The following is a 14,135-nucleotide window of genomic DNA, read 5'->3' as shown; positions in this document are numbered from 1 at the left end:
GACCACGCAGCCATCATACCGCTCAGAAAGGAGACCGGTTCTGTCTCCTAGAGATGAACCTACTTTGGTGTGAAAAGTGCAAATCAATCCCAGAACAACAGCAAAGGACCTTGTGAAGATGCTGGAGGAAACGGGTACAAAAGTATCTATATCCACAGTAAAACGAGTCCTATATCGACATAACCTGCAAGGCGAAAAAGCAAGGAAGAAGACACTGCTCCAGAACAGCCATAAAAAAAGGCAGACTACGGTTTGCAACTGAAAAACATATTTTAAATTCTTCAAAGTAGCCACCCTTGGCCTTGATGACAGCTTTGCACACTCTTGGCATTCTCTCAACCAGCTTCCTGAGGTAGTCACCTGGAATGCATTTCAATTAACAGGTATGCCTTGCTAAAAGTTAATTTGTGGAATTTCTTTCCTTCTTAATGCGTTTGAGCCAATCAGTTGTGTTGTGACAAGGTAGGGGTGATTTGGTGAAAGACCAAACAACAGGCCATCATCACATGAAGTTCAGTCATTTCTGAAAAATGTACAGAACTTTCAAAGTTTCTTTAAGTGCAGAAGCAAAAACAATCAAGCACTATGATGAAAATGGCTCTCACGAGGACAGCCACAGGAAAGGAAGACCCAGAGGGTTAGAGTTACCTGCCTCGGAAATTGCAGCCCAAATAAATGCTTCACATAGTTCAAGTAACATCTCAACATCAACTGTTCAGAGGAGACTGTGTGAATCAGGCCTTCATGTTCGAATTGCTGCAAAGATACAAACTACTAAAGGACACCAGTAATAAGAGGAGACTTGCATGGGCCAAGAAACACGAGCAATGAACATTCGACCGGTGTAAAACTGTCCTTTCCAACCGCCGTGTCTTCGTGAGATGCAGAGGTGAACGGATGATATCTGCATGCCTATTTCCCACCGTGAAGCATGGAGGAGGCGTGTGATGGTGTGGGGTGCTTTGCTGGTGACACTATATTTATTTAGATTTCAAGGCACACTTAACCAGCATGGATACCACAGTATTTTTGCAGCTATATGCCATTCCATCTGGTTTGGGCTTAGTGGGATTATCATTTGTTTTTCAAATGGACAATGACCCAAAACATCTCCAGGCTGTGAAGGGACTATTTGACCAAGAAGGAGAGTTGAGGGAATGCTGCGTCACAATCACCCGACCTCAACCCAATTGAGATGGCTTGGGATAAATTGGACTGCAGAGTGAAGGAAAAGCAGCCAACAAGTACTCCGCATATGTGGGAATTCCTTCCAAGACTGTTGGCAAATAATTCCTGGTGAAGCTGGTTGAGAGAATCTCAAGAGTGTGCAACTCTGTTATCAAGGGCAAAGGGTGGCTACTTTGAAAAATCTAAAATATATTTTGATTTGTTTAACACTTGTTTTGGTTACTACATCATTCCATATGTGTTCTCATAGCTTTGATGTCTTCACAATTATTCTACAATGTAGAAAATAGTACAAATAAAGAAAAACCCTTGAATGAGTAGGTGTGTCCAAACATTTGGCTGGTAGTGTATATATCTACAAATTTGAATAATTGTATGAGAAATCCCAAGAGTATGCAACATGCCTCTCTAAGTATAAATAATAATGGACAATTGAGATTGTTGCTAAATCAAGTGGTCGAAGAGCTATTGACATTTGAATATTGTGATAATGCACTTTGTTGACGGTCCCTAACTAGTTGCTTTTGACGGTGCACCAGAATGCTTGAGGTTTTGCCGTGTGAGTATGAAACTCGGGGAGTAATCGGGAAAATACCTGTGGAATGTCTTTCCTAACAGAGGCTAACCTGAGGTATGACGGTCACGTCGTTTGCGAAGTTTAAAGGTCTGACTGTCTAGCGAATATCGGAACTCTAACCAACTTTAAGGTGTCACATCCCTGAACAGGCTCAGCTGCGGGTCAGGACGAAGCATTCATCGGCAGGATTCCCTGTGATGCGCTCAGTCACACTCACAATGATAAATCCAAGAAAAATGTGTTTTCTCTCTGTTTGCGCTGTGCACTTGTTTACCAATGCAATAAACGCCACCAAGTCCACCTTCATAACATGTCATGCTTGGGGACTAGGTTCTACATATATTATTTAAAAAATGAACTGCTACTGTGTTGAAAGAGGGCTTCCGTAGAGAACTGCAATGAGTCGACTGTGTGGAGCGATCCCAGTCTAAATGTTCAATTTGAATTTTATGGTTCCCTCTATATTAAACGTGATATATGAAATAAAATCGTTGAAGAAAATTATTAACTTTTTGTTTGAAAAATTAAAAAAACTAACTTTCCCTCAATCTGCTTTACACACTCCGGTCAGCAGACGGCGATGTGTGTGTTTCAGGCAGGTCTTCCCCGGAGTCAGGCGCAAGTAGACCGGACGCTTCTTCAACAACAAGCTATTCGGTCGACACTAGTTACCACAGTCACAAAGACATAAACCACGCCCATTTCTACAACCTCTTTCTTACTAAAAATCAGATTTCAAAAATAATAATTTAAACCTAATCTTAACCACATTAATAACCTTATGTCCAACCCTACCTTTTAAATTAAGACCCAAAAATAAAAATAACTATTTGTATTTGTATTTTTTTATTTTTACCGAAGCCAATTCTGACTTTGTGGCTGTGGTAACTAGGGACAACCCAGCCACGTTATTTTATAGTTCATTGGAAATTGGTCAGCCACCATGGTAGCTTGCTAGCCGAAATATTAACCCGCTTTAATGTATATTAGCCACTGTGTTTTGAACACACTTCTGCCAATCTAGCTAATTATATAATTTCATTGCATATTTACGTTGTTATTGTTATTAGTTAGCTAACGGTAGCTGGCTGGTTAAGTTAGCATTAGCCTTGTTAGCTAACTGTTAGCTATCATCCCTCGACCATGAGTTCACCAAGCTCCTCGCCTCCTGATGAAGAGGAGGAGGAGGTCTGCTGGACGGAGAAAGAGGGTCTGTGGCTGAACGTTGTCGTGAAAGAGGAGAATGAAGAGGAGGATATCACAGTAACAAAAGTAGAGGAAGAGCAGGATGTTACAGTGAAAGAGGAAGAGGAGGTTACTGTGTTGGGAGTGAAGGAGAAGGGAGAGATAACTGTCACATTGGAAGAGGAAGAGACAGGAGATCGGATTAACACCAGTAAGTACGATCTTAAAAACATACGCTGTTGTTGAAATAAAGGGCAAACTAACAGAGTCACACTCCCACTATCAAAACGGTCGTATATGTTGTTGTTGTTGTTGTTACAATCAGGTCTTGCTCTCTGAGCCCTTCTTGTTCTTCTTCGTGTGACTTTTCGTCAAACGAGACGCTGTGTTGCATATTGCTGCCTTTCGCAGGTCAGAGCGCAGTTTTGCATATTTTGATCTCCCCAAAAAAGGGGAATGAGGAAAAATGTAAATTGCACCACCATCGAACCCTGCAGCTATACACTATCCCCCCAAACCCACTACTTTAGCCCTAAAGGATCCTACACCATCCCAGCCCACTACTTTAACCCTAAAGGATCCTACACCAACACCATCCCACTACTTTAACCCTAAAGGATCCTACACCAACACCATCCCACTACTTTAACCCTAAAGGATCCAACACCATCCCATCCCACTACTTTAACCCTAAAGGATCCTACACCAACACCATCCCACTACTTTAACCCTAAAGGATCCAACACCATCCCACTACTTTAACCCTAAAGGATCCAACACCATCCCAGCCCACTACTTCAGCCCTAAAGGATCCAACACCAGCCCACTACTTTAACCCTAAAGGATCCTACACCATCCCACTACTTTAACCCTAAAGGATCCAACACCATCCCACTACTTTAACCCTAAAGGATCCAACACCATCCCAGCCCACTACTTTAACCCTAAAGGATCCTACACCATCCCACTACTTTAACCCTAAAGGATCCAACACCATCCCACTACTTTAACCCTAAAGGATCCAACACCATCCCAGCCCACTACTTCAGCCCTAAAGGATCCTACACCATCCCACTACTTTAACCCTAAAGGATCCAACACCATCCCACTACTTTAACCCTAAAGGATCCTACACCATCCCACTACTTTAACCCTAAAGGGTCCTACACCATCCCACTACTTTAACCCTAAAGGATCCTACACCATCCCACTACTTTAACCCTAAAGGATCCTACACCATCCCAGCCCACTACTTTAACCCTAAAGGATCCAACACCATCCCATCCCACTACTTTAACCCTAAAGGATCCAACACCATCCCACTACTTTAGCCCTGAAGGATCCTACACCATCCCACTACTTTAACCCTAAAGGATCCTACACCATCCCACTACTTTAACCCTAAAGGATCCTACACCATCCCACTACTTTAACCCTAAAGGATCCAACACCATCCCACTACTTTAACCCTAAAGGATCCTACACCATCCCACTACTTTAACCCTAAAGGATCCTACACCATCCCACTACTTTAACCCTAAAGGATCCAACACCATCCCAGCCCACTACTTTAACCCTAAAGGATCCAACACCAGCCCACTACTTTAACCCTAAAGGATCCTACACCATCCCAGCCCACTACTGTAACCCTAAAGGATCCAACACCATCCCACTACTTTAACCCTAAAGGATCCTACACCATCCCACTACTTTAACCCTAAAGGATCCTACTCCAGGGAGGATGGAACCTCTACTCTCTCAAAACAAAAAAAGAAAGGAGAGAGAAGAGATCATTTATTGATGTAAACACAAACGCCTAGCAACCCAAAGGTTGTGAGTTCGAATCACAGTTTCAACTACAACTACTTTTTTTTGCTACTTTACAACTGCTTAGCATGTTAGCAAAACCCTTCCCCTATCCCCTTTAACCTAACTCCTACATTTCACCTTTAACCCCTAGACGAGCTAACGTTAGCCACCTAGCTGCTTAGCATGTTAGCTAACCCTTCCCCTATCCTCTTCAACCTTACTCCTACATGTAACCTTAACCCCTACCCTAGCTATTAGCCACCTAGCGAGAATTCGTAACATATCATTTAAAAAAAAAACATTGTAACATATAGTTTGTTTTGGAAATTCATAACATATTTAGTGTTTGCAAATTTGTAACATATAATACAAATTGTGATTTAATAACACATACTAAATGGGTGATTGACATCCACAAAGTAAAACACGGCAAACATAACATCAGAGGCCAATGGGGACGAGCTTTACACCACTCAGTCCAATGGGGACGAGGTTTACACCACTCAGTCCAATGGGGAAGAGCTTTATACCACTCAGTCCAATGGAGACGAGCTTACTAAATGGGTGATTGACATCCAATGGGGACGAGCTTTACACCACTCAGGCCAATGGGGACGAGGTTTACACCACTCAGGCCAATGGGGACGAGGTTTACACCACTCAGGCCAACGCTCCACAGTCCAATGGGGACGAGCTTTACACCACTCAGTCCAATGGGGACGAGCTTAACACCACTCAGGCCAATGGGGACGAGGCCAATGGGGGACGAGGTTTACACCACTCAGTCCAATGGGGACGAGGCCAATGGGGACGAGGTTTACACCACTCAGTCCAATGGGGACGAGCTTAACACCACTCAGGCCAATGGGGACGAGGTTTACACCACTCAGTCCAATGGGATGAGCTTTACACCACTCAGTCCAATGGGGATGAGCTTTACACCACTCAGGCCAATGGGGACGAGCTTTACCCCACTCAGGTCAACGCTCCACATTTCAATGGTGGTGAACTGTACATCACTACAGCCGGCGCTTGGCATTGAGCATGGTGATCTTAGCCTTGTGTGCGGCTGCTCTGCCATGGAGACCCTTTCATGACGCTCCCTACGAACAGTTATTGTGTTGACCTTGCATCCAGAGGCAGTTGGGAACTCAGTAGTGAGTGTTACAATCGAGCACAGATGATTTTTACGTGCCGCTCGCTTCAGCACTCTGCGGTCCCGTCCTGTGAGCTTGCGTGGCCTACCACTTCGCGGCTGAGCCATTGTTGCTCCAAGACGTTTCCACTTCACAATAACAGCACATACAGATGACCGAGGCAGCTCAAGCAGGGCAGAAATTTGACAAACTGACTTGTTTGAAAGGTGGTATTCTATGACTGTGCCACATTGAAAGTCACTGAGCTCTTCAGTAAGGCCATTCTACTGGCAGTGTTTGTCTATGGAGATTGCATGGCGGTGTTTTCCATTTTATACACCTGTCAGCAATGGGTGTGGCTGAAATAGCCAAATCCACTAATTTGAAGGGGTGTCCACATACTTTTGTGTATGTGTATATATAGTGTATAGGGCAGTCCCTGACGACAAAACAATGTTTGTCCACCGAAAGTCGTCTGCTCTTTCCACCAATCGATTGGTTGAAATGTTACGTGTATTTCCCCATATATAGACACAGCCCATGTGTTTTAATTAAATCAACTATATGTACTGAAGTGATGCTTTAAGCTGTTTGATTAAATGATTACAGACACACAAATGACTCAAGAGGGAGCCAGAGATCTTGTTAACCAGAAGGAAAAAAAGAACTGAACCTGACAGTTCTCCTCTCTCTCCTGCTGGCGGTCTCAGATTCCACCTGAAGTTAAAAACAACTGAACCTGACAGTTCTCCTCTCTCTCCTGCTGGCTGTCTCAGATTCCACCTGAAGTTAAAAACAACTGAACCTGACAGTTCTCCTCTCTCTCCTGCTGGCGGTCTCAGATTCCACCTGAAGTTAAAAACAACTGAACCTGACAGTTCTCCTCTCTCTCCTGCTGGCGGTCTCAGATTCCACCTGAAGTTAAAAACAACTGAACCTGACAGTTCTCCTCTCTCTCCTGCTGGCTGTCTCAGATTCCACCTGAAGTTAAAAACAACTGAACCTGACAGTTCTCCTCTCTCTCCTGCTGGCTGTCTCAGATTCCACCTGAAGTTAAAAACAACTGAACCTGACAGTTCTCCTCTCTCTCCTGCTGGCTGTCTCAGATTCCACCTGAAGTTAAAAACAACTGAACCTGACAGTTCTCCTCTCTCTCCTGCTGGCTGTCTCAGATTCCACCTGAAGTTAAAAACAACTGAACCTGACAGTTCTCCTCTCTCTCCTGCTGGCTGTCTCAGATTCCACCTGAAGTTGCTGGGCAACTTAACCTGACAGTTCTCGACCTTTTCTCTGTGGCCAATTTATTTGACCATTTCTACCAATCTGCTGGCTGTCTCAGTTATGGTTTTCATATCCACATTTTTCGTGGATCAGTTTCATTTCAACCTAACGTTTTCAAATCTCAAAATCATTGCCGATTGGTTAATCAAATTTCTATCTAAATGAAAATTAAACCTAAAAACATGTCACTTTTATCGCCGTTAGCAACTCGATAAAAATACCCTACATAAAGCCAACAAATAAAAACATTGCAGCCTGCATGGCTGAAAATATCCTAATAAATATACTATAAATCACATTGGCTAAGCATGGCCTGTCTGCAACAAACTGTAAACATTGTATCAACTGGGTCCTGTGTGGCTCAGTCGGTCAGATTCCATGAAGCGCTTGCAACACAAGGAGTCAGCGTCGTGGGAATGCCAATTTATTTGACCATTTCTACCAATCTGCTGGGGCCACCCATATGTAAAATTAGTGGCCCAAAATCATTGCCGATTGGTTAATCAAATTTCTACAAAATGCGTCTGCTAAATGGGATGTATTATTATTATTATTAACTGTCCACCCAACAAGGCTGGTGCTAGCCAACTGAAAACATTGTATCAACGGTCCAGCCTAAGCCTGGTGCTAGCCAACTGGAAACATTGTATCAACGGTCCAGCCCAAGCCTGGTGCTAGCCAACTGGAAACATTGTATGAAATATTCTGAGTTTCCTGCTCCAGTGAGCTCAGGACAGACACAGCTGTTTGCACAAAGGATAAGAAGCTTGACTTGGGCTGTTCCTCTTATAGAATATCAGATCAACAGTATAGTGGAACTCCTGTTCCTCTTATATCAGATCAACAGTATATTGGAGCTCCTGGTCCTCTTATATCCCCGAGCTGACAAGGTACAAATCTGTCGTTCTGCCCCTGAACAGGCAGTTAACCCACTGTTCCTAGGCCGTCATTGAAAATAAGAATTTGTTCTTAACTGACTTGCCTAGTTAAATAAAGGTCAAATTAAAAAATATAAAAACCGTACTGGCAGGAAGCTTGGTCACGATACTCAAAAAGCAATCAAATTAAATTGTTTACCTTTGATGAGCTTCGGATGTTTTCACTCATGAGACTCGCAGTTAGACAGCAAATGTTCATTTTGTTCCATAAAGATTATTTTTATAGCCTTTTTTGTTGTTCACGTTTTGTTGAGAAATCCACCGGAAATTGTGGTCATGACAACGCTGAAAAAATGTACAAATTAGATCCATAATATTGACAGAAACATGGCAAACGTTTTTTATAATCAATCCTCAAGGTGTTTTACAAATATCTATTTGATAATATATCAACCGGGACAATTGGCTTTTCAGTAGGAGTAAGAAGAACAATGGCCGCCTTTGTCTATTACGCACAAATCACTCTGAGAGCCACCACCTGACCACTGACGCAATGTTGTCGTTCACGCTCATTTTTCAAAATAAAAGCCTGAAACTATGTCTAAAGTCTGTAGACACATTAGGGAAGCCATAGGAAAATCTGGTTGATATCCCTTTCAATGGTCAATAGGGATGCATAGGAACACAGAGCTTTCAAAATAAGAGTCACTTCCTGATTGGATTTTCTCAGGCTTTCGCCTGCAATATCAGTTCTGTTATATTCACATACAATATTTTTAGAGTTTTGGAAACGTTAGTGTTTTCTATCCTAAGCTGTCAATTATATGCATATTCTAGCATCTGGTCCTGAGAAATAGCCTGTTTACTTTGGTAACATTATTTTTCCAAAAATTAAGAAAATAAATTAAAATTTTAACAAGGCACACCTGTTAATTGAAATGAATTCCAGGTAAACTACCTCATGATGCTGGTTGAGAGAACGCCAAGCGTGTGCAAAGCTGTCATGGTAACGGGTGGCTACTTTGAAGAATCCCAAATATAAAAGATAGTTTGTTTTGTTTAACACTTTTGTGGTTACTACATGATTCCATGAGTTACTTCATAATTTTGATGTCTTCACTATTATTCTACAATGTAGAAAATAGTCAAATGAAAACCCTTGAATGAGTAGGTGTTCTAAAACTTTAGACCGGTAGTGTGTGTATAGATATTGTTGATGTCCCTAAACCATATACTGTGGTGTCGCGTACCGCACCGTGTGTTTCACGGTTCACAAAACTCACGGTTCTGTATGATACGGAACAGTGGCGTGACGGTACTAGAGGTCGACCGATTAATCGGAATGGCTGATTTAATTAGGGCCGATTTCAAGTTTTCATAACAATCGGAAATCGGTATTTTTGGACACCGATTTGGCCGATTTTTATTATTTTAAAATATATTTTTTACACCTTTATTTAATCTTTATTTAACTAGGCAAGTCAGTTAAGAACACATTCTTGTTTTCAATGATGGCCTAGGAACGGTGGGTTAACTGCCTCGTTCAGGGGCAGAACAATAGATTTTTACCTTGTCAGCTCGAGGGATTCAATCTTGCAACCTTACAGTTAACTAGTCCAACGCTCTAACCACCTGATTACATTGCACTCCACGAGGAGTCTGCCTGTTACACGAATGCAGTAGAAGCCAAGGTAAGTTGCTAGCTAGCATTAAACTTATCTTGTAAAAAAACAATCAATCAATCATAATCACTAGTTAAATACACGTGGTTGATTGGTTGATATTTACTAGTTTATCTAGCGTGTCCTGCGTTGCATATAATCGATGCAGTGCGTATCGTAGCTCCAATGTGTACCTAACCATAAACATCAATGCCTTTCTTAAAATCAATACACAGAAGTATATATTTTTAAACCTGCATATTTAGCTAAAAGAAATCCAGGTTAGCAGGCAATATTAACCAGGTGAAATTGTGTCACTTCTCATGCATTCATTGCACGCAGAGTCAGTGTATATGCAGCAGTTTGGGCCGCCTAATTTGCCAGAATTTTACGTAATTATGACATAACATTGAAGGTTGTGCAATGTAACAGGGATATTTAGACTCACCTGTTCGATAAAATACGGAACGGTTCCGTATTTCACTGAAAGAATATACGTCTTGTATTCGAGATAATAGTTTCCGGATTCGACCATATTAATGACCTAAGGCTCGTATTTCTGTGTGTTATTATATTATAATTAAGTCTATGATTTGATAGAGCAGTCTGACTGAGCGGTGGTAGGCAGCAGCAGGCTCGTAAGCATTCATTCAAACAGCACTTTCCTGCGCTTTGCCAGAAGCTCTTCGCTGTGCTTCAAGCCAATCAATTCCCGAGATGAGGCTGGTGTAACCGATGTGAAATGGCTAGCTAGTTAGCAGAGTGCGCGCTAATAGAGTTTCAAACGTCACTCGCTCTGAGACTTGGAGTAGTTTTTCCCCTTTCTCTGCATGGGTAACGCTGCTTTGAGGGTGGCTGTTGTCGTTGTGTTCCTGGTTCAAGCCCAGGTAGGAGTGAGGAGAGGGATGGAAGCTATACTGTTACACTGGCAATACTAAAGTGCCTATAAGAACATCCAATAGTCAAAGGTTAATGAAAGACTAATGGTATAGAGGGACATAGTCCTATAATTCCTATAACAACGACAACCTAAAACTTCTTACCTGGGAATATTGAAGACTCATGGTATAGGAACCACCAGCTTTCATATTCTCATGTTCTGAGCAAGGAACTTAAACGTTAGCTTTCTTACATGGCACATATTGCACTTTTACTTTCTTCTCCAACACTTTGTTTTTGCATTATTTAAACCAAATTGAACATGTTTCATTATTTATTTGAGGCTAAATTGATTTTATTGATGTATTATATTAAGTTAAAATAAGTGTTCATTCAGTATTGTTGTAATTGTCATTACTACAAATCATTTATTTTTATTTTTAAATCGGCCGATTAATCGGTATCGGCTTTTTTTAAGGTCCTGCAATAATCGGTATGAAAAATCATAAAACCTGGTTAAACTATCATTATGACATCGTGGATGCTACTATATAGCCTAGAAACCTGGTTAAACTATCATTATGACATCGTGGATGCATTCTAGACGGTTTCGATACATCCACAAAATAAATGCCTGAGAAATCTGTCATTTGTATTTAGATTTTCCATTTATTTTAACAGTAAAAGTTTATTTATTATAATAGTAAACATGGGTAGCTTGAATTCCCAGAGTTCCTCTGTCCAGTATCTGTGTTCTTTTGCCAATCTTAATTTATTTTATTTTATTGGCCAGTCTGAGATATGGCATTTTGTTTGCAACTCTGCCTCGAAGGCCAGCATCGTTGAGACTGGTGTTTTGACATTGTCAAGGTACTGGAGTGACCATCACAAAGCCCTGACTTCAATCCCATGGAAGGTTTGTGGGCAGAACTGAAAAAGTGTGTGTGAGCAAGGAGGCCTTACAAACCTGACTCCGTTACACCAGCTCTGTCAGGAGGAATTTAAATGCAATGCTACCAAATACTAATTGAGTGGGTGTAAACTTCTGACCCACTGGGAATGTGATGAAAGAAATAAAAGCTGAAATAAATCATTCTCTCTACTATTATTCTGACATTTCACATTCATAAAAATAAAGTGGTGATCCTAACTGACCTAAAACAGGGAATTTTTACTAGGATTAAAATGTCAGGAATTGTGAAAAACTGAGTTTACATGCCTTAGCCAAATACATTTAAACATCCGACCTCAACTGAACATATGGCAATTGTGCGGCAATTTTAGAAAGGGCGACAGTCGTCTGGCACACTGCTTAGGGGTTCAGCAACTGTAATAACTTTCTCGCCTACACTCGTCGATGTTACTTCTCATGTGATTTAAAAAAAAAAAAAAAAAAAAAAAAAACAGTGCAGTCCATTGTCAAATAATCATTCATTAGAGACAATTGTTGTACAACATCATGGCTACGCTGTTGGCATCACCTTTTACAGTGGACTTCTGCTGTTGTTGGCCTTTAATCATCTGACTTTGTTGTTCACACAGGAGAGAGACGGGCCAATCGTGGATCCTCTGGGGAGCCTCAACAACATCATGATGCTGACAAGAAAGTGAAGAGTCTCTCCGCAACCAGATCAAAACACCTGAAGAAACCCCAGCGGAGACCCAAAACGAAAACTCACTGCTGCTCTGACTGTGGGAAGAGTTACTTAAGATCAGATTCACTGAAACTACACCAGAGAAGTCACACTGGAGAGAAACCTTTTTGCTGCTCTGACTGTGGGAAGAAATTCACCTCCTCGGCAGACCTTAAAAGACATCAGAGAATCCACACAGGAGAGAAACCTTTTAGCTGCTCTGACTGTGGAAAGAGTTTTGTTTCTTCAGGACATTTAAAATCTCACCAGAGAACACACAAAGTAGAGAAACCCTATAGCTGTACTCAATGTGGGAAGAGTTTTACTCACTCAAGCAGCTTGATAGTACACCAGAGAACACACACAGGAGAGAAACCTTATAACTGTGATCAGTGTGGGAAGAGTTTTCTTTCATCTGGTCGTCTGACAATACACCAGAGAACACACACAGGAGAGAAACCTTACAGCTGTGATCACTGTGGGAAGAGTTTTACCACATCTAGCCAGCTGACTTTGCACCAGAGAACACACACAGGACAGAATCCTTATAGCTGTACTCAATGTGGGAAGAGTTTTACTCAGTCAAACAGCCTGGTATCACATCAGAGAACACACACAGGAGAGAAACCTCATAGCTGTGATCAATGTGACAAGAGATACTCTGATAAAAGATCTCTGATTAAACATCAGAAAATACATAGTTGAAGGAGTTGTTTCATGATATCAATGAAATAATGTCACAATGTAGAATGTTTTAACATTGTAGAGGAAGTATTTTAATGACGTCACAATGTAGAACCCTAAATGTTTGTCCCCTGTTCTATTGATTTCAACATGATATGGATATTAGCCTCAGGGGGGAAATCTAGGCCTGAATTGGTCACAAAAAGTGACTAACAAAAAAAGAGTTGTTCCACTGACCACGTTGGTGACCCACCTCATTCAATATGCAACACTTCAAAATGTATCTGGCTGTTTTCTCCTAATTGTCCTCTAACCAGTGGTGTACACATTATTCCCAGATTCCGTGTGGTTTTTGCTGCGTTAGTTTTAACAGGACTTGCAGCCTCATCTCTCCCCTCTCGGCACAATTGATTTCAACGTGATATCGATGAGTGATGACAAATAAGTGTTGCGTTCCTTTGTTTAGCGACCCCTACATTTAAATGCATCACTCCAAAATGTAGCTGACTGTCTTCTGCAGGTTGTCCTCTAACCAGTGAGGTAAAAGATATCTCCCATTTCCAGGTGTTTTTTTTGTGTGTGTTCGTTCCAACATCATGTACAACCTGATTTCTAATCGATATCAGTGATTTATTGCTACTGTCAAAATAACAGTGTTTCTGGTGCTTGTGGAGCTTGTTTTAAAAAGTAAAATGATTATTGTTGCACGTTTGTTTAAATTTTATGATTTTCAATTTATCAAACTGTTAATGCGTATTGGTTATCGATTTGGACACCCCAAAATGTCATTAAAAAGATGCCTGAAGTCCAATATATGTTGGTTGAAAGTGAAAGTTAAGATGTCCTGTGTGGCTCAGTCGGTAGAGCATGGCGCTTGCAACGCCAAGCGTGTTTCTATTCCACTGGGGCCACCCATTGCAAAAAGTAGTGGCCCCAAAAGTTTTGGACAAAAAGCGTCTGCTAAATGGGATATATTATTATTATATTATTATGTCTTTTGGGTCGTTTTTTTTCAATGACTTGAAAACAACTTAATTTCAACGTACTTGCAGCCTGGACGCAGTATAATAAATTGAGTCTATAATCAATGTTATTAACAATCTAACATCACTCCTGTATTTCTTGACAACATTCAAGTGCTAATTGTCTTAATTCCACTACTGAAGAAGCATGACTGAAATCACCTCATATTTCAAACATTCAGGCCTGACAAAATATACATG

General features: G+C 41.2%; 1 protein-coding gene across 1 annotated transcript; it reads left to right on the top strand.

Annotated features, from left to right (window-relative positions):
- The first annotated feature begins 2,678 nt into the window (after positions 1 to 2,678).
- Positions 2,679 to 13,756, top strand: LOC135528717 (gastrula zinc finger protein XlCGF17.1-like). The gene is made up of 2 exons (XM_064957811.1): positions 2,679 to 3,161; positions 12,137 to 13,756. Exons 1-2 carry the CDS (start codon positions 2,909 to 2,911, stop codon positions 12,931 to 12,933), a joined length of 1,050 nt encoding a protein of 349 aa, XP_064813883.1. The 5' UTR covers positions 2,679 to 2,908; the 3' UTR covers positions 12,934 to 13,756.
- The last annotated feature ends 379 nt before the right edge of the window (positions 13,757 to 14,135 follow it).

Source organism: Oncorhynchus masou, unplaced genomic scaffold (assembly GCF_036934945.1).
Source record: "Oncorhynchus masou masou isolate Uvic2021 unplaced genomic scaffold, UVic_Omas_1.1 unplaced_scaffold_1024, whole genome shotgun sequence".
Taxonomy (NCBI): Eukaryota; Metazoa; Chordata; class Actinopteri; order Salmoniformes; family Salmonidae; genus Oncorhynchus; species Oncorhynchus masou.
This window is presented reverse-complemented; position numbering and strand designations above follow the sequence as displayed.

What these genes read in the sequence shown, in the direction of transcription:
- LOC135528717 (XM_064957811.1), top strand. Translation starts at nt 2,909, where the DNA reads ATGAGTTCACCAAGCTCCTCGCCTCCTGATGAAGAGGAGGAGGAGGTC. An exon ending in AGGAGATCGGATTAACACCA is followed by an intron (nt 3,162 to 12,136) that starts GTAAGTACGATC and finishes TTGTTCACACAG; the next exon opens with GAGAGAGACGGGCCAATCGT.